The 20,379-nt window shown below is 49.7% G+C and overlaps 2 protein-coding genes across 4 annotated transcripts in view; one reads left to right on the top strand and one right to left on the bottom strand.

Moving 5' to 3' along the window:
• Positions 1-3,431, top strand: part of HOPX (HOP homeobox) — a 30,507-nt gene extending 27,076 nt beyond the window's left edge. For all 3 annotated transcript variants that reach the window (XM_054030763.1, XM_054030762.1, XM_054030764.1), the window contains exon 3: positions 2,740-3,431. In XM_054030763.1, coding sequence (XP_053886738.1) covers positions 2,740-2,817 — 78 coding nt within the window. In that variant the 3' untranslated portion in view covers positions 2,818-3,431. The remainder of the gene's footprint in view (positions 1-2,739) is intronic.
• A 15,572-nt stretch (positions 3,432-19,003) lies between these two features.
• Positions 19,004-20,379, bottom strand: part of THEGL (theg spermatid protein like) — a 53,074-nt gene continuing 51,698 nt past the window's right edge. Inside the window, exon 9 of the mRNA XM_054031004.1 lies at positions 19,004-19,316. Within this exon, the coding sequence (XP_053886979.1) occupies positions 19,202-19,316 (115 nt within the window). The 3' untranslated portion in view covers positions 19,004-19,201. The remainder of the gene's footprint in view (positions 19,317-20,379) is intronic.

The following is a 20,379-nucleotide window of genomic DNA, read 5'->3' as shown; positions in this document are numbered from 1 at the left end:
ACCCCAGGAAAACGGTTTCGCCCCCAAAAAAGAACAGGAGTACTTGTGGCACCTTAGAGACTAACAAATTTATTAGAGCAAAAGTTTTCGTGGGCTACAGCCCACTTCTTCGGATGCATAGAATGGAACATATATTGAGGAGATATATATACACATACAGAGAGCATGAACAGGTGGGAGTTGTCTTACCAACTCTGAGAGGCCAATTAAGTAAGAGAAAAAAAACTTGTGAAGTGATAATCAAGATAGCCCGGTCCAGACAGCTTGATAAGAAGTGTGAGAATACTTACAAGGGGAGATAGCCCGGTGCTGCAGGCTGTCTCTGAGCTCAGGGGAAGTGGAATGGAAAGGGCCCAGTTCAGATCTCACACCATGTAACTCAGAAGTATCATTGCAGTCAATGGAGTCACAATGGTGTAAATATAGTGAGACCAGTCTCTGGCCTGGCCTGCGTAAGTGGCGCTGGTGCAATATTCATTCCTTCTCCCTCTTCAGTTTACCCAGAGTGCAACTAACATCAGTGAGTGAAAGTAATACTTCAGAGGGGAGCAGTGCAGGTCTTTATGTCTAACACCACACTGCGCTGCTGGTTCCAGGTCTGCTGCGGGGTGGGAATCAGTCACACACAAGCCTCTTCATGCTGATCTCCTGATTAAAACAAGCTACAAGAGAGAATCCATGCTCCTCACTGGAGTCTCCCCTTAAGAGACTTATTTCCCTGGTTAAACGGTGACATCAGACGCTGGGCAGAGGCGCTGCTGTGTGTTAGTTTGTTAGAGATGTGCTATGGCTCTGAAGTTTCACTTCTTCTTTCTTTACAAAGTAACGATCAAACACCACACAGGGCAAAGGGCACACAGAACCCATGTCTCTCTTGTGAAAATTACTGCACATTAAAATGTGACCTTCATAGACAAGCTTGTCTGCTCCTGAACCTGAAATACTCCTACAGAGCTGAGGATATTTGCAAAAAGGGTTGTTTATGTAATAAATCAAGACTGAGGTTTTAGTTACATAGCACATGTACTGTGTCTAATACTATTAATATCAGTGTTTTCCATCTGCCTTGCCCTGCAGTCACTGGTCAGACACCAGAGAGATTACTGCTGAAGTCCAAAGTGGTAACTAGTCAACTGTTTAGCACAGGACATGTCAAACAGTCCATCTAATTGAACTGACAGGGAGAAGTTTAAGTAGCTAGTTACCAGGCTGAAGTTGGGCCAAGATATCCCTGTTAATGATGCTACAATGCTCTTAGGAAAAGTGTTGTGGCGCTGGTGTTTCTAGTGACCACAATAGCTCCAAAAATAACTGCTAACAGCAACCTAGTAGATCACAGGCATAGGAGTGCTGTGCTTATTCACAGACAAAGAGCAACATTGGACTGTCCGTATGGATGACTTATTTCAGCTGCTGGCTTTTTATTGACAGTACACATTTGATTATGTAAGTGTTAAAAGGTGGCAAAGGCAAACACTAAGGGAATACAGCAGAGCTGAGGCATTATAACATTGTATAGTAGGCATCCACTGGGGATGATTTATTTTAGATTAAGGGAAACAGGAAACAAAGAAAAAACAATATGCAGTCTCCTGTGGAGAGCACAGTGTGTGTGACTCACTCTATACTAGCTGCCATCTTGGGCTAACTCACAGGGCACGCCCCTCCAGACAGGCTAGGGAGTTCACTTTACTCTTAAAGGTGCAGAACCTAGAAAATAGCCTACCTGTACCACAGGGATCTAAATTTTTAACCAAACTGTACTTATATCTGCAGAGAGCCGTTCTGCTTCTTCCTTGTGCACTTTGAAATAGTTTCCTCTTTGATTACCACCCTTGTCATCTAAAGCATATGTTGGTCCCACCATTGGATTGGAGGACGAGGGTAGTTTCACTACTCCAGGTTTTCCAGCATTGCAGCTCACGCAGTGCCAATCATATTCTGGCCATTTAGGCAATACTTACTTCTGTGAATTAGAAAATCAAAAATGCCAGTGTTAAAAATGTGACTTAGATTATCTGTCCTGCAAAATCTGCAGCAAAAAGACAGAATTTAGTCCGATAGTGAAGATAATTTCCACACTTATATTAAAGTGCATTGTGATCACAGCCTTCAATATGCACATACACTTGTACTCGCTACTGCCAACCAAGCCCTATTTGTGTGCTTGGAGATGTACAAACACCAACTCCCATTGTGCACAAAGCTGCCTGCAGGTACTTTGCCCATGCAGGATTAGGGCTATAGTCCCTGCCCTAGGGAGCTTTCAGACCTATTTTATATGTAAAAGATTCAGTCCAGTGACCCACGTTCCTTTCCCCACTCTCTGATGTCTACACTAACTGGGAGCACAGGACCACTGCACACCTGGTATCAAAGCAAACCCTTGCTGCAAGACAGCCACATCTCTCATTCTCTCTGATGCTTTCTCCCATCCTGCATCCATCTGGATGTGATGTCAGACTATTGGAAAGCTAGATCCTACTGACAGAGTCTTTAGAAAGCAGGAATGTAAGACTATGGGTAACACTGTCAAAAGCACCTAACTGACTTAGGGACTTTATTCCTGTTGATTTTTGGTGGACTTTAGGTTCCTAAATCACATAGGCATTTCCAAAAATTTTACCTTATGTGTGATTGCAATGAAATAGAAAGTTATAGCAATGCAAAGAAGTTGTTAAGTTCATCATTCTAATTTCCTTCAAAATATTCATCTTTGTACAATTCTCTGTTCTCTAGAAATGGTTTAAGCAGCGCCTTGCAGAGTGGAGAAAATCCGAAGGGCTCCCTTCAGAGTGTGGATCTGTTAGAGACTAAGGAAGATGACTCGCTTTTTCCCTACGCACTGAAAACAACTGATTTTGCTTTTCCTTCTCACAATAGATTTTATGATCCAAAGTAACATCCTGCTATTTAACATGGTGTTTTATTTAAAGTGTACATAACCAGAAAAAAAATAATGATATCTAAGTTTATACAGCTCTTGTAACGTATTTTACAGTGGCTAAGAGGAGAGCAGCTGTACCCTGTGTGGACTAGAGTTCCATATGGCGTATAAATGTAATGTCAGCTGCACAGAGCAGAACCAGTTAAGGACCTCTGAGCAAAGCTACTACGAAAGGCAGAATGATAGTGTGAAAAATTTCCTTTTCTTCTGATCCCCGTATGCACACTCAGTGCCAGCATTAACATTCTCTAGGTTCCCGGAACAGAAAACCAGATGTGTCATTAACCTGAGCTTGCTCAACTCAACACACAGCATTGAAAGTCACCACAGAGGAGAACTGAGGACATCCATAATTACTAGATCATGCCAAGAACCTTTGATTTTATCTGAAGTGTGTCTAATAAATGTCACTAAATGAAAAGGAATATTTTTCTGATGTATTAATAAAATTAAAACTTTCTGTTAAAATTGAAAATATTTGTGTTCTGGTCACACTAAAGTCAGTTCAAGGCCAAACGAGCCCCCACCCAATGACCCCCATCCAGCCACCCGCATGCCAAGCCAAACAACCCGAAGTAGATGGTCACATTCTTCAGCTTGTTTTTGTCAGCATGGGGTACTCTTAGCACATGCTCACCACCTCACTCACAGCCCATCCAAAGCATTCACTATGACAACATAGATCTTTTCTTCCCTTTCACAATAACTGTCTTTAAAAGGTTGCTGGCTATTTTGCAGGCCTTCTGCACATGGCAGACCCCGGGGCAGTTTCATGACCGGAGGGGTTTTGTCCCATCTGTTGTATTTTTAAAAAGCTTTTGGATGGGTATTATTTGTCCTCCAGTTTCTAAGCTCAGGAAGTGACGTGTGGCAATGCAGTTACTGAGATGACTTGGCTTTACCAGGGTTCTCAAACTTTTTCTTTCTAACCTAGGGTTACCATATCTCATAAATAAAAAAAGAGGACCCTCCACGGGCCCTGGCCCCGCCCATTTCCCCACCCCTAGCCCTGCCCCAACTCCGCCCCTTCCCCACCCTAACTCCGCCCCCTCCTCCCTCCCACTCCCAGCCAGGGGGAAAGGGCTGCCCCAGTGCTACCAGCTTCACGGTTTCCCGGGCAGCCCCCAGACCCTGCGCCCCCAGCCGGCGCTTCCCCAGCGCAGCTGGAGCCCGGGAGGGGAAGCGCCCAGCCGGGGGTGCAGGGTCTGGAGGCTGCCCAGCAAACCGTGAAGCCGGTAGCGCTCAGGCTTTGGGCAGCCCCTATGCCTCTGGACCCTGCGCCCCCAGCCGGGCACTTCCCCTCCGGGGCTCCGGCGGCTCTGCGTAACTTACACTGTATTAGTTACACAGAGCCGAAGAGGAGCAGAGCCCCCGCAGCTGGAGGCTCTGCTCCTCTTAGGCTCTGTTTAAGAGCCGGACTGCCCCAGCGCTACCAGCTTCGGGCAGCCCCCGTGCCTCCGGACCCTGCGCCGCCGGAGCCTGGGAGGGGAAGTGCCCGGCTGGGGGCGCAGGGTCCGGAGGCAAGGGGGCTGCCCGAAGCCGGTAGCTCTCGGGCAGCCCGGCTCTTAAACAGAGCCTCCAGCGGCTGGGGCTCTGTGTAACTGACACTATGTCAGTTACACAGAGCCCCAGGGGCTGGAGGCTTTGCTCCTCTTTGGCTCTGTGTAACTGACACTGTGTCAGTTACACAGAGCCCCGGCGGCTGGAGGCTCCAGCCCCTGCGGCTCTGCTCCTCCCCGACTCTTCGGCTCTGTTTAAGAGCCGGGGCTCTGTGGAGAACCACTGCTTTAGACCAAACCAAGGGGTGGGAATCATTAGTGTACCCAAAAGTTCAGTTCCCACTGTACTGGTGAGAGTCACTAGTCAAGCTAAGTATCAGAGGGGTAGCTGTGTTAGTCTGAATCTGTAAAAAGCAACAGAGGGTCCTGTGGCACCTTTGAGACTAACTAACTGTTAGTCTCAAAGGTGCCACAGGACCCTCTGTTGCTTTTTAGTCAAGCCAAAGCAGTGTTTCTCAGCCTGGGGGTTGTGACCACCAGGGAGGTCACAGGACAGGTTTGGGGGGGGGGGGGTCGCAAGTGCAGGGCTGGCTTCCTGGTGCGCTTTAACATTGTGCTATTTGAAAGCCTAACGCCTGGGCACTCCTCCAGCCCTGAGTTAGGGGCCCAGGCTCCCCATACAATGCATGGGGAGAGCTAGTGGCTAAGAAAGGGAATCTCAAAGCAGGAGCCACCTAAGCTAACCAGAGGAAGGTGGTGGGGTGCAGGCACCTAACTCCCATGGGTCTGTCTCAGATCATGCACCTCAGTCATGAACCTGTTCCTGGCATTGGCCCCCACGCTCAGCCCCTTCTCATGAAAAGAGCAGAAAGGGGCCCCTCCCATTACAGCCAGCAGCCAGCGCCCCCCCCGAGCTGTGAGACACCCAGATTCAAGCCCTGCTCTGGCTGATTGGAGCAGGGACTCACAGCCAGGGCTCCCAGCTCTCAGGAGAGGCCCTGGGCACCGGCCTGTGGGATAGTCAGGGGAGGGGATGGCTCAGTCTCTCCTGTTAAAGTCATTCACCTGGCTCAGAGAAAGCAAGGGAGGGACTGACTCTAACCCAGCGACTGGAGCCCTCAACTAGAAGATGCCAGAGCCCGGTTCAAGTCCCTTCTCCAAAGCAGACAGAGCAGGGACTTGAATTTGGATCTTCCCTCTCCCCAGCAAGCAGCCTGCCCACCTGACGCCTGGGCACATCCCCACTCACCTGGCTGGGTGAGATCGGAGCACACTACCAGAGCGGGTCCCTCACAGGAGAGAGGCAGGGAATTGCCTGGTTGGAGCACCCTGCTGGGGCAGCAGCAGGACTTAGGCACACAAGGCTGCCCACCAGGTGAACTTAGCGCCTGTGGGCATTGAGATGGCGGCTGAGCAGGGCTTTTGGGAACATCAGCGGCACCTAAATATTGAACTGGCTACCGAAAAAGGCAGTTAGGTGCCCACATCCCTTTGTGAATCCAGCCCAGAAACCTGTGTCATAGGGTAGCCTGGTCCTTCCGGGGCGGGGGCTGGGCTCAGCCCGTCTGCCAGGCACGTGATGGGTTTGGACTTGGGGCAGGTGACCAGGCATCACGCGATGGTAGCCCCAGGCAAAGCTGCCCGTGAGAGGGGGCCCAGGAAGGCCCAGGAAGGCCCTAGGAGGCCTCTTTGGAGCAGGGCTGGCAGCGCTCCCCTGAGCAGAGAGCTGTGGGGGCTGAAAGAAAGAGCTGGGGCTTGATGTCCCACTACAAAGAGAAAGGGGAACGTACAGGCGAGCCAGAGTCAGAGCGGACTGGGGAAGGGGCTCCCCATGCTTCCCAGAGAGAGGGGCTGGTAAAAGTGCCCGGCCGGGAGGGGCAGAAGCTCCTGAAAGGGAGCATTTGAGGGAAGCATTCAGGAGAACGAGCCGGCTCTGGGAAAGGGGGTATTGACAAGCCGACAGCGTAGAGGGGATTGGACACTTGCCCTTGTTTAGTGACGGGGGGTCTCCCTTCTATCGCTCCGAGTTGCTCAGGGCAAGGCCCTGGTAAGGCACCCCCTAGCAATCCAGGAAAGGCCCAGCATGAAGTTGCGGGTGTCTGTTCTGTTTAGCTGACCTGGGGTGTTTTAATACCATCTCTTGGAAGGGATATTTGACTTGCCCAAGCATCTGGGACATGATTTGAAAGCCTGAGAGCAGGGAAGTTGAGGCAGCTAGGGGGCAGGGTGCTGAATGAGGCGAGATCATGTTGCTCACAGTTTTCATAGAGATTTCTAAACATTAGCGGTGCTGGCCCACAGCAACGGGGTGGGGTAGGTTTGGGAGTGTGGCAACGAAAGTGCGAGGGAAGAACTATTGCAGTGTCAGACCAACAGGCCTGAGTGCGGTGTAAGCTTTTCTCCCTGACAGGCGGGAGTGGAGTCTCTGCTATTCCCTAACTGGCTGACATGCATTCCTTTCCTAGCTCAAAGAGGACCCAATCTGGCTGCTGCCATGAGTGCTAAATATTTATTCCCCGCCAATGGTCTGAATCCCATCCCTTCAAAGAGATGTGGAATGGCTCGTCCCAGTTCTGGGATGCTTCACATCACCATGGGGAGTAGCAAACGCTAGAATTCACGCAGGAGCAGAGTTACAGCACAAATAGCTGGAGTCCTAGCGTCCTAGGCCCTTGTATTTAAAGCAATATCACACTTGTCCTTGCTGGAGTTGGTCTAAATGATGCAGTGGTGTCGGAGTCACCGGAGGAGAGAGAAAAGCAGCAGGTTGGTTTTTTGGGGGGAGGGGAGGTTTAAGAACTGAGGCCAAGGAGAAACACTGAACATCCTGCACCTTCCAAACACTGAGCATGAATATAGCCCAGAAAGGTGGCAATATTTTGCCCTAGATTTAAAGGGCGCTGCATGGCGCACTCAACGCTAGAGCCAGAAGGTGACTGAGCATCAGCCTTGCAGCATCTAACGGCAGCTGCGCTACCGCTCAGTGGAATTTCCAGCCTTGACTTAGGGTACGTCCACACTACCCGCCGGATTGGTGGGTAGCGAACAATCCCCGACCGCGCTCCCCGTCGACTCCGGAACTCCACTAGGGCGAGAGGCGGAAGCAGAGTCGACGGGGGAGCTGCGGCCGTCGATCCTGCACCGTGACGACGGGAGGTAAGTCGATCTAAGATACGTCGACTTCAGCTGCGCTATTCTGGTAGCTGAAGTTGCATATCTTAGATCGATTCCCCCCCCACCCTCCCAGTGTAGACCAGCCCTTAGGCTCCGTGCCCAGGACACAGGGAGCATTACAGTGCCCAAGAATGGGAGCCACAAAAGCCAGCATGCTGAGCAGGGGAGATGCCCAACCTACCCAGTGGTGAGCTGGAGCCGGTTTGCATCGGTTTGCAAGAACCAGTTGTTAAATTTAGAAGCTGGTGTAGAACCGGTTCCTAGAGGGGTGGGCGGGTGAGCAAACTCCGGTCCGTGGGACCGTCCTGCCCGACCCGCCTGAGCTCCCAGCTGGGGAGGCTCCCCCGGCCCCTCCCCCCTTCCTGCAGAGCCCCAGCGCGCCGCACTGCCGGCGCCAGCACTCTGGGCAGCTCTGCAGCTCCTGCCGCTTTGAGCAGCATGGTAAGGGGGTGGGGCTGCAAGGTCCAGCGGCCGCGCAGCTCCTTACACAGCAGCATGGTAAGGGGGCCGGGCCGGGGCTGGGAGGAGGGGTTGGATAAGGGGCAGAGAGCAGTTGGAGGGGGGGTCAGGGGACAGGGAACAGGGGGGGCTTGGATAGGCATGGGAGTCGCGGGGGTCTGTCGGGGTCGGGGCAGTCAGGGGACAGGGAGTGGGGCAAGGTGGTTTGGAGGTGGGGTCCTGGGGGGCAGTTAGGGTGGGGGGTCTCGAGAGGGGGTGCTCAGGGGACAAGGAGCCGGGGGAGTTGATGGGTTGCGGGTTCTGAGGGGGGCAGTCGGGGGCAGGACATGGGTTGGGGTTGGATGGGTGGGAGGGGTGGGATGGGGGGAGACAGGCACGTGGGGCTTGTACTCACCACGCAGTTCCCTACCAGGTCTTCGGTGGCACTTTGGCAGTGGGGGGGGTGTCTTCACTCGCTCCGGGTGAAGGACCTGCTGCTGAAATGCCGCCGAAAACCCGGAGCGAGTGAAGACCCCCCCCACACCGCCAAAGTGCCACCGAAGACCTGGTAGGGAACCGGTTCTTAGGATTTGGGGAGCTCCTCACTGAACCTACCCAATAGAATAGAGTGAGGAGAAGGGAAGTGGCCTAAACCCCACCTTCTTAGGGAAGTAGGGGGGGTAACTCTGGGCTAGAAGGAGGCACCTTCCTTTGCTTGGGATTCACAGCTACAAACCCTCTGCTGGACCCAGGCACCCAAGCCAAATCGGTCCCGTCTTGCAAAAAACCAAGGTGGTGGTAGCAGTGCCAGCCCCCATCTCACCTCTTATGCCCAATAGCCAACTAGTTAGAGAACTCAATCCAGGATGGGAGAGACTGTGATGGGGCAGCGTGCTGCACCCCACCTCTTCCACAACACAGGCCACACAGAGCCCTTGCTTGTAAACCCCACTGCAGAGTTTATTTACAGTATTTTAACCCCTCCACAATACACAGCAGTATCTCTACACCTTTACACACCACATTTCAACTTTCTCACCCCTTCGCCAAAAAAGAGGAGGGGGCGGTGAACAGCTGAGCTCCATCCTCTTTAGATCCCACCCCATTCAAGTAGTTGAAGGCTGCTATCAAATACCCCCCTCACTGTTCTCTTCTGCAGACTAAATAACCCCAGTTCCCTCAGCCTCTCCTTGTAAGTCATGTGCCCCAGGCCCCTAATAATTTTCATTGCCCTCCGCTGGACTTTCTCCAATATGTCCACATCCCTTCTGTAATGGGGGGACCAAAACTGGACACAGTACTCCAGATGAGGCCTCACCAGTGCTGAATAGAGGGGGATAATCACTTCCCTCCATCTGTTGGCAATGCTCCTACTAATGCAACCCAACATGCCGTTAGCCTTCTTGGCAACAAGGGCACACTGCTGACTCATATCCAGCTTCTCGTCCACTGTGACCCCTAGATCCTTTTCTGCAGCACTGCTGCCTAGCCATTCGGTCCCTAGTCTGCAGCAGTGCATGGGATTCTTCCGTCCTAAGTGCAGGACTCTGTACTTGTCCTTGTTGAACCTCATCAGATTTCTTTTGGCCCAATCCTCTAATTTGTCTAGGTCACTCTGGACCCTATCCCTACCCTCCAGCGTATCTACCTCTCCCCCCAGCTTAGTGTCATCTGCGAATTTGCTGAGGGTGCTTAAGAACATAATCAGAGGGGTAGCCGTGTTAGTCTGGATCTGTAAAAAGCAACAGAGAGTCCTGTGGCACCTTATAGACTAACAGATGTATTGGAGCATGAGCTTTCATGGGTGAATACCTACTTTGTTAAAACATAGTAATAGCCATACTGGATCGGACCAGTGGTCCATCTAGCCTGGTATCCTGTCTTCTGATACTGCCAGGTGCTTTCAAGAGAATGAACAGAACACGGAAATTGGAAGTGATCCATTCCCTGTTGTCTAGTCCAGCTTCTGGTAGTTGGAGGTTTAGGGATATCTGGAGCATCGGGTTATATCCCTGGCCATCTTGGCTAATAGCCATTGATGGGTCTATCTTCCATGAACTTATCTAATTCTTTTTTGAACCCAGTTATAATTTTGGCCTTCACATCATCCCCTGGCAAGGAGTTCCATAGATTGACTGTGTGGGGAAAAATCTAGCCAGCCCTATTAGTTTAGGCTTTAAATCGACATAGGCCCACGCTGCAGGCCACAGGCCTGATCCAAACTAAGTGTCATGTTCTCTGCCAGTAACTATCAAAGGTTATGACCAGAGGAGGGGGGGGCGGGGAGAAAAAGAATGAAAAGCCCCAGCTGCAGCAATAATAAAGTGGGTGTTCATGGCTGGCGAAATATAATAACCGCTTGTGTAAAGCAATAAGCAATGCAGTAATTATCTAAATTAACTAATCATGCCCCCCCCAATCCAATTGCATAAATACCCCATTATGTAATTGTACCCTGCCTGGATCATTTAAGTAACAGGCACCCCAAATGATGCAAAGAAATGACAGTATCGAAAACCACCAGAAAGACTCTCCTATTCCTGTCAATGACGTGCAATGTGTAATATAACTGCGGTTTTCGGCTTTAAAAAGGCAAATTGTACTTTGGATCAGAGTAGTAGTTCTCAGACTGCTACCCCAGCGCGTTGATATCTATTGCAATAAACAGGCCTCAGGCTTGAGTCTCTGATCAAAAATATTGCCTGGGTAACTTTTTCCACGACAACTGTGCGCTGTGTGAAGTGGGTGTCCCCCTAGTTCTTCTGTTATGTGACGTAGTAAACAACACTTCCTTATTCACTTTCTCCAAGCCATTCATGATTTTATAGACCCTCTATCATCTTAGTTGTGTCTTTCCTAAGATGAACAGTTACTGTCTTTTTAATACCACCATATGTGGAAGCTGTTCCATATCCCTAATCATTTTTGTTGCATTTCTCTACACCTTTTCAGATTCTAATGTATTTTTTGAGATGGGGCGAACAGAACTGCACATAGTATTCAAAGTGTGGGCGTACCATGGATTTATATAGTAGCTTTATGATATTTTCTGTTTTATTATTTATCCCTTTCCTAATGGTTCCGAACATTCTGTTCACTTTTTGGACTGCCGCTGCACATTGAGCAATGGTTTGCAGAGAACTAGCCACTGAGTGGTAACAGCTAATTTAGACCCCATCATTTTGTATGTACAGTTGGGATTATGTTTTCCAATGTGCATTACTTTGAACTTATCAACATTGAATTTCATCTGACATTCTGTCACCCAGTACCTCAGTTTTGTAAGATTCCTTTGTAACTCTTCGCAGTCTGTATTGTACTTAACTATCATGAGTAATTCTCTATCATCTGCAAACTTTGTCACTTCACTTTTCATCCCCTTTTCCGGATCATTTATGAATATGTTGAATAGCCCAGGTCCCAGGATAGATCCTTGGAGAACCCCGTTATTGCTTTCTCTCTCCATTGTGAAAACTGATAATTTATTCCTACCTTTTGTTTCCTATCTTTTAATCAGTTACTGATCCAAGACAGAACCTTCTCTCTTATCCCATGAGAGCTTACTTTTTTTAAGAGCCTTTGATGAGGGACCTTGTCAAAGGCTTTCTAAAAGTCCAAGTGCACTATATTGACTGGATCCCCCTTGTCCACATATTTATTGACCCCCATCCAAGAATTCTAACAGATTGGTGAGGCATGATTTCCCTTTACAAAAGCTGTGTTGACTCTTCCTCAATATATCAGGGCCATCTGAGTCTGATAATTCTGTTCTTTCTATCCATAGAGATTTTATGGGACAGTTTGATTTATTTAAGATTTTTACTTTATTTGACGCTATCCTTTCTGTCACATAGCCCTGGTCTACACTATGAGTTTAGGTCGACTTTAGCAGCGTTAAATTGAATTAAGCCTGGACACTTCCACATGACGAAGCCCTTTCTTTCGACTTAAAAGGCCCTTTAAACCGGTTTCTTTACTCCACCTCCGACGAGGGGATTAGCGCTAAAATCGGCCTTTGCGGGTCGGATTTGGGGTAGAGTGGATGGAATTCGACGCTATTGGCCTCCGGGAGCTATCCCACAGTGCTTCATTGTGACCGCTCTGGACAGCACTCTCAACTCAGATGCACTGACCAGATAGACAGGAAAAGCCCCGCGAACGTTTGAATTTCATTTCCTGTTTGCCCAGTGTGGAGAGCACAGGTGACCACGCAGAGCTCATCAGCACAGGTAACCATGATGGAGTCCCAGGATCGCAAAAGAGCTCCAGCATGGACAGAATGGGAGGTACGGGTTCTGCTCGCCATATGGGGAGACGAATCAGTGCTAGCTGAACTCCCGTAGCAGTAAACGAAATGGCAAAATATTAGAAAAGATCTCAAAGGCCATGAAGGACAGAGGCCATAACAGGGACGCACAGCAGTGCCGCGTGAAAATTAAGGAGCTAAGGCAAGCCTACCACAAAGCCAGAGAGGCAAACGGAAGGTCTGGGGCAGAGCCGCAAACATGCTGCTTTTACGTGGAGCTGCATGCCATCCTAGGGGGTGCAGCCACCACTACCCCAACCGTGTGCTTTGACTCCGTCAATGGAGAAACACGCAACAGGGAAGTGGGTTCGGGGTACACGGAAGATGATGATGATGATGAAGACAATGAAGATAGCTCACAGCAAGGAAGCGGAGAAACCGGTTTCCCCAATAGCCAGGATATGTTTATCACCCTGGACCTGGAGCCAGTAACCCCTGAACTCACCCCAAGGCATGCTCCCAGACCCTGAGGGCACACAAGGGACCTCTGGTGAGTGTACCTTTGTAAATATCACACATGGTTTAAAAGCAAGCGTGTTTAATGATTAATGATTAATTTGCCCTGGCAATCGCGGCCAGTACAGCTACTGGAAAAGTCTGTTAACGTGTATGGGAATGGAGCGGAAATCCTCCAGGGACATCTCCAGAAAGCTCTCCTTCATGCATCCGAAGAAGTGGGCTGTAGTCCACGAAAGCTTATGCTCTAATAAATTTGTTAGTCTCTAAGGTGCCACAAGTACTCCTGTTCTTCTCTCCTTCATGTACTCCCAAAGCCTTTGCAAAAGGTTTCTGGGGAGGGCTGCCTTATCCCGTCCGCCATGGTAGGACACTTTACGACGAGAGGCCAGTAGTACGTAGTCTGGAATCATTGCATAACAAAGCATGGCAGCGTATGGTGCCGGTGTTTGCTGGCATGCAGACAACATCCATTCCTTATCTCTCTTTGTTATCCTCAGGAGAGTGATATCATTCATGGTCACCTGGTTGAAATGGGGTGATTTTATTAAGGGGGCATTCAGAGGTGCCCGTTCCTGCTCAGCTGAACAGAAATGGTCCCCGCTGTTAGCCACGCAGTGGGGGGGGAGAGGTGAAGGGATCATCCCAGAGAATTGGGGGGGGGTGTGTGGGGGGCGGGTAGTTGGGTTTGTGCTGCATGTTAACCCGGAAACCGCAGCCCCTCCTTTTACATTGCAAACCCATTTTAAATGGCCAACCCAACAGGTCCTTGGTATGGGAAATGAGGGCGCTGCTGTTTGAAACCATTCCCACATGTTATGAGGGTTAAAAAAGCCAAAAGACTGTGGCTTACCATGGCTGCCTGCAAGCTGAATTCTGTTGCCTGGCACTGCGTGAGTGATCTCTCACACCAAACCGGCAGGCCCTCAATATAAGAGGAAAACTGCGACCTTGTAACTAAAGCACATGTGCTGTGTAATGTGAACAGCAAAATTTAACGTGAAAGAGTTACCCATTGTTCTCTAAAATGTGTCTTTTTTAACCACCTCTCCCTTGTCCTCCACCAGCTGCAAATGTTTCGCCTTCGCAGAGGCTAGCAAAGATTAGAAGGAGAAAACGGCGGACTCAGGATATGTTCACGGAGCTCCAGATGTCCTCCCACGCTGAAAAAGCACAGCAGAATGCGTGGAGGCAGTCAATGTCAGACTACAGAAAAGCACAATCTGAACGAGAGGAGAGGTGGCGGGCTGAATCGCGGGATGAACAGAGCAAGTGGCGGGCTGAAGATGATAGGTGGTGTCAGCTTGCAGACAGAAGGCAGGAGTCGATGCTCCGGCTGCTGGAGCATCAAACTGATATGCTCCAGCGTATGGTTGAGCTGCAGGAAAGGCAGCAGGAGCAGAGACTGCCGCTACAGCCCCTGTGTAACCAACAGCTCTCCTCCCCAAGTTCCATAGCCTCCTCACCCAGACGCCCAAGAACACGGTGAGGGGGCCTCCGGCCACCAAGTCACTCCACCCCAGATGATTGCCCGAGCATCGGAAGGCTGGCCTTCAATAAGTGGTAAAGTTTTAAACTGCAGTGTGTCCTTTTCCTTCCCTCCTCCCCCACCCCTCTCAGGCTACCTTGGCAATTATCCCCCTAGTTGTGTGATGAATTAATAAAGAATGCATGAATGTGAAGTAACAATGACTTTATTGCCTCTGCAAGCGGTGCTCGAAGGTGGGAGGGGAGGGTGGGGTGGTTGGTTTACAGGGAAGTAGAGTGAACCAGGTGGCAGGGCGGAGGGTTCATCAAGGAGAAACAAACAAACAGAAGTTTCACACCGTAGCCTGGCCAGTCACAAAACTCGTTTTCAAAGCTTCTCTGATGCGCACCACGCCCTGCTGTGCTCCTCTAACCGCCCTGGTGTCTGGCTGCGCGTAATCAGCAGCCAAGCGATTTGTCTCAACCTCCCGCCCCGCCATAAAGGTCTCCCCCTTACTCTCACAGATATTGTGGAGCGCACAGCAAGCAGCAATAACAATGGGGATATTCTTTTCACTGAGGTCGGAGCGAGTCAGTAAGCCGCGCCAGTGCGCTTTTAAACGTCCAAATGCACATTCCACCACCATTCGGCACTTGCTCAGCCTATAGTTGAGCAGGTCCTGACTACTGTCCAGGCTGCCTGTGTACGGCTTCATGAGCCATGGCATTAAGGGGTAGGCTGGGTCCCCAAGGATCACGATAATCGTTGGGGATGTTGAAATGCCTATTTTCTGGTTCGGGAAGAAAGTCCCTTCCTCCAGCTTTCGAAACAGGCCAGAGTGCCTGAAGACGCGAGCATCATGTACCTTTCCTGGCCATCCCACGTTGATGTTGGTGAAACGTCCCTTGTGATCCACCAGGGCTTGCAGCAGCATTGAAAAGTACCCCTTGCGGTTTATGTACTCGGTGGCTTGGTGCTCCGCTGCCAAGATAGGGATATGGGTTTGGTCTATCGCCCCACCACAGTTTGGGAATCCCATTGCAGCAAAGCCATCCACTATGGCCTGCACGTTTCCCAGAGTCACTACCCTTGATATCAGCAGGTCTTTGATTGCCCTGGCAACTTGGATCACAGCAGCCCCCACAGTAGATTTGCCCACTCCAAATTGATTCCCGACTGACCGGTAGCTGTCTGGTGTTGCAAGCTTCCACAGGGCTATCGCCACTCGCTTCTCAACTGTGAGGGCTGCTCTCATCCTGGTATTCTGGAGCTTCAGGGCAGGGGAAAGCAAGTCACAAAGTTCCATGAAAGTGCCCTTACGCATGCGAAAGTTTCGCAGCCACTGGGAATCGTCCCAGACCTGCAACACGATGCGGTCCCACCAGTCTGTGCTTGTTTCCCGGGCCCAGAATCGGCGTTCCACGCCATGAACCTGCCCCAGTGACACCATGATTTGCACATTGCTGGGGCCCGTACCTTGTGTGAGGGCTGTGTCCATGTCAATTTCCTCATCACTCTCGTCACTGCGCTGCAATCGCCTCCTCAGCTGGTCCTGGTTTTGCTTTGGCATGTTCTGGCTCTACATATATTCCAGGACAATGCGCGTGGTGTTCATAGTGCTCATAATTGCCGCGGTGATCTGAGCGGGCTCCATGATCCCAGTGCTGTGGCATCTGGTCTGAAAAAAGGTGCGAAACTGTCGGAGGGAGGGAGGGGCGACTGACGACATGGCGTACAGGTACAGGGAATTAAAATCAAGAAAGGTGGCTGTGCATCAGGGAGAAACACAAACAACTGTCACACAGAATGGCCCTCCAAAGATTGAACTCAAAACCCTGGGTTTAGCAGGCCGTTGATTTCACGGAGGGAGGGGGAAGCAAATGAATACATCTATTTTTTACATCTTAAGCTGGCAGCAGACGATGCAGCATGACTGATAGCCCTCGGCATCTTCTGGGTGCTTGGCAGAAGATACTGTACTACGACTGCTAGCCATCATTGTCAAGACGGTTCATAGGACTGCCGGCAGGACTGAGTCTCCAGGAGACAAAGCATGTCTGCCCAGGTGCCTCTGATTGAACTGGAATACGACGATGACGGATATCAGTCTTAGTACACCGTCTACTGCCAAAAGGCAAGGGGCTGCTGCTGTGTAGCAATGCAGCCCCACGTCTGCCGGCACCCAGATAGCCGATGGTGACGGTGAGCTGAGCTGAGCGGGCTCCATGTTTGCCGTGGTATGTTGTCTGCACAGGTAACCCAGATAAAAAGGCACGAATTGATTGTCTGCCGTTGCTCTGACGGAGAGGGAGGGGCCTGACGGCATGTACCCAGAACCCCCTGCGACACTGTTTTGCATCATCAGGCATTGGGATCTCAACCCAGAATTCCAATGGGCGGCGGAGACTGCGGGAACTGTGGGATAGTTACCCACAGTGCAATGCTCCGGAAGTCGATGCTAGCCTCGGTACTGTGGACGTGGTCCGCCAGCTTCATGCACTTAGAGCATTTTATGTGGGGACACACACAATCGATTGTATAAAACCGATATCTATAAAACCGGCTTCTATAAATTCGACCTAGTGTAGACATACCCACAGTGTGCCACTCCCCCACGAGCACAAACTACTCTGTCATTCCTATATATGTTATACTATGGTATTACCACGTCCTATTGATTATCATCATCCTACCGAGTTTCTGTTATGCCTGTTATATCAACATGCTCATTTATTGCCAGGCACGCCAGTTCACTCTAGTATTTAGACGTCTAACATTTGTATATAAGCACTTATACATTTTGTCAATATTCAGTTGCTTTCCTTCACAGCTCATATTTAAATGGGACGCTTTTACATTTGACTGTTCCTTCTACCTGTACTTTATCAGCTTCTTTCCTATCCTCTTTACTAGTACCCCCTTTAATAACTGCATCGCTAAGGGGTGCTATTATCAATGGCTATTAGCCAGGATGGACAGCGATGGTGGCCGTAGCCTCTGTTTGGCAGAAGCTGGCAATGGGCGACAGGAGATGGATCACTTGGTGATTACCTGTTCTGTTCATTCCCTCTGGGGCACCTGGCATTGGCCACTGTCAGAAGACAGGATACTGGGCTAGATGGACCTTTGGTCTGACCCAGTATTGCTATTCTTATGTTCCCTAAATATGTGCTCTTCCACACCTATTGGCATTCCATATGGGATTTGAGTCCATAAAGCAAAGAACAGATTACACTTGAGCATATACACATGCCTTTCATCTGTTACAGTAGCAATATACAAATAATATCCTTCATTTACAAAGTAATCCAAGTGTAAATCTATCCTAAGCATGAATTAACTGTTTCACAAAGGTATGGAGAATAGAGCTGGTTGAATAATTAATTTTTCAGTTCCGTGGCCAAACTGAAAAAAAACAAACAGAAAAACGTTTTGTTTCGGGTAAACCCAAAATGACAATTTTTCAATATTTCTCACCCTAAAAGAAAAATATATTTTTTTATTTTGGGTTAAACAAAAAACATTTAGTTCAACTCAAAATAGAATATTTCATTTCATTTTGGGAGCTTTTTACACTTCGGGGGAAATTAGCTAAATCTAGCTAAATTTTTAAACAAATCATCATTTTGAAACAAAAAATCAAAATGTTTCACTTCAGTATTTTCAGAATATGTTTTCCTTTTTTTTTCCAGCCAAAACTATTCACTGAGTTCAACCCAAATTTGCAAATAGTTTCAGTGAACCTGAAACTGCATTTTTTGGTGAATAAACTATTTGCCAAAAAAAATTCACCCCGACTGGAAATCGCTTACGAAAACCATGAGAAAGGATTTCTGCATTGGGTTGTAGGTGCCTCCCAGCGAAGCGAATGGCATGTCTTTGCAGACCATGGTGGTTCTGGGCCCACCCATGAAGATGAAACTAAAACATGTTATATAAGGGCAATGTGAGTATAAAAAATGTGGAGTTGGATGGGCTATAGCACTCATGGAAGAAATCCTCTCATAGAGCGCCACTCCGAAGCAAAGGAACTCAGGGCATGGGGAGTATGACCCAGCCCTAATAGTGCAAAGAGATACTCTGAGTTTTTTTTATTTTTGGACACATTTTTAATTGAGAACTTGGGTAGAAACACAACGTATTTAAAGGCAGCAGCAGTTGAATCACTGGAGGGCTTTTGCCTAGATCGCCCACCTCTTCTTTATTCAAACTCCCCCAAGCATACAGTCTATCTACAACAGGGGTCTCAAACTCCCGGCCCGCGAGTTTCCCCAATGTGGCCCAGGAGTTTTGGGCCTGGGTCTCTCCCTTGGCCCCACCTGTCACCCCCGGGTGCTCTCTCCTCAGGGGTCCCAGCAGCGCAGCAGAGCTGAGCAGCGTCTGTCTGCTCGCTCCAGTGGCTGCCAGCCCCTCCCTGCAGCCCAGTGGCCAATGGGATGCTGTGGGGGCAGTGCCTAGGGGAAGAAGCGCACGGAGGTCCCCCGGCCTGCCTTGGAGTCCCAGGTAAGCGCCGCACCCCCGACCCCCTTCCAGAGCCTGCAACCCCTTCCCACACACCCCCTTCCGCCCCCAAACTCCCTTCTGGAGCCTGCACCCCCTTCCCACACACCCTCTGCCCCCAAACTCCATCCCAGAGCCTGCACCCCAAACCCCTACCCCAGACCTCCTCCCCCACCCAAACTCCGTCCAAGAGCCTTAGGCAGGTGGGGGGTGGAGTTTTTGGGGGGTGGGTTCTGGGTGGCGTGAGTGACATTGGCCCGCTGGGAGGATTTGAGGACTGGCACTGGCCCTAAGGTAAATTGAGTTTGAGATCCCTGGTCTACAACATGTAATCAAACACACTGGGGATGGGGACAGCAGACGAGACAGCCATGAATCTTCTAAGGATTTAATGAACTTAAGAGCCAAGGGGTTCAGCGCTCAATAGGGCGTGCTAGTTTTTGAAGCCTGCTGGAGCAAACTGCCTTCTTAGCAGACTCCTTTACTAAAAAGGCATCTGGATCAAACTGAGCAAGGTTCGCAGTGGGCCTGGAACAGAGAAGAAGAATGGGTTAGGAGTATGAATTGTGGCACGGTGATTTCTGAAGACTCCCTCAGTTTTAACAATTGGAGCCTAAGTTCTAAATCTACAGCTACTAACAATAAGAGCTTGTTTTCAGGAGACCTTCAAACTGCACCCCTTACACTCTGCACAAATCACTGGTGACCTCTCCACATCTCTCAGCCAAGATTTAATAGCAGGTGTCATTGAAAGGTCCCATAGTACTAAAATTTCATTATTTTTGCAAAATAGCTCACAGAACATTTTGTAATAGGTGGTGATATATTGCCACACTTAGGACGGAAGAATCCCATGCACTGCTAGAGACTAGGGACCGAGGCAGCAATTCTGCAGAAAAGGACCTAGGGGTTGAGGTTGATGGTGGGGTGGAAGCTGTTGAAATCATGGTGGAATTCTTCCAAGGTCTCCTTCCCATGGGTCCAGATGATGAAGATGTCATCAATATAGCGTAGGTAGAGAAGGGGCGTGAGTGGACGAGAGCTGAGGAAGCGTTGTTCCAGGTCAGCCATAAAAATGTTGGCATATTGTGGGGCCATGCGGGTGCCCATAGCTGTGCCACTGGTCTAGAGGTATATATTGCTTCCACCCCACCATCAACCTCAGCCTGGACCAATCTACACAAGAGGTCCACTTCCTAGACACCACAGTACAAATAAGCGATGGCCACGTTAACACCACCCTATACCAAAAACCCACCGACCGCTACGCCTACCTTCATGCCTCCAGCTTCCACCCCGGACACACCACACGATCCATCGTCTACAGCCAAGCGCTGTACAACCGCATCTGCTCCAACCCCTCAGACAGAGACCAACACCTACAAGATCTTCACCAAGCATTCTCAAAACTACGATACCCACACAAGGAAATAAAGAAACAAATCAACAGAGCCAGACATGTACCCAGAAGCCTCCTGCTTCAAGACAGGCCCAAAAAAGAAACCAACAGAACTCCACTGGCCATCACCTACAGTCCTCAGCTTAAACCTCTCCAATGCATCATCAGTGATCTACAACCCATCCTGGACAA

Source organism: Malaclemys terrapin, chromosome 5 (assembly GCF_027887155.1).
Source record: "Malaclemys terrapin pileata isolate rMalTer1 chromosome 5, rMalTer1.hap1, whole genome shotgun sequence".
NCBI lineage: Eukaryota > Metazoa > Chordata > Testudines > Emydidae > Malaclemys > Malaclemys terrapin.
This window is presented reverse-complemented; position numbering and strand designations above follow the sequence as displayed.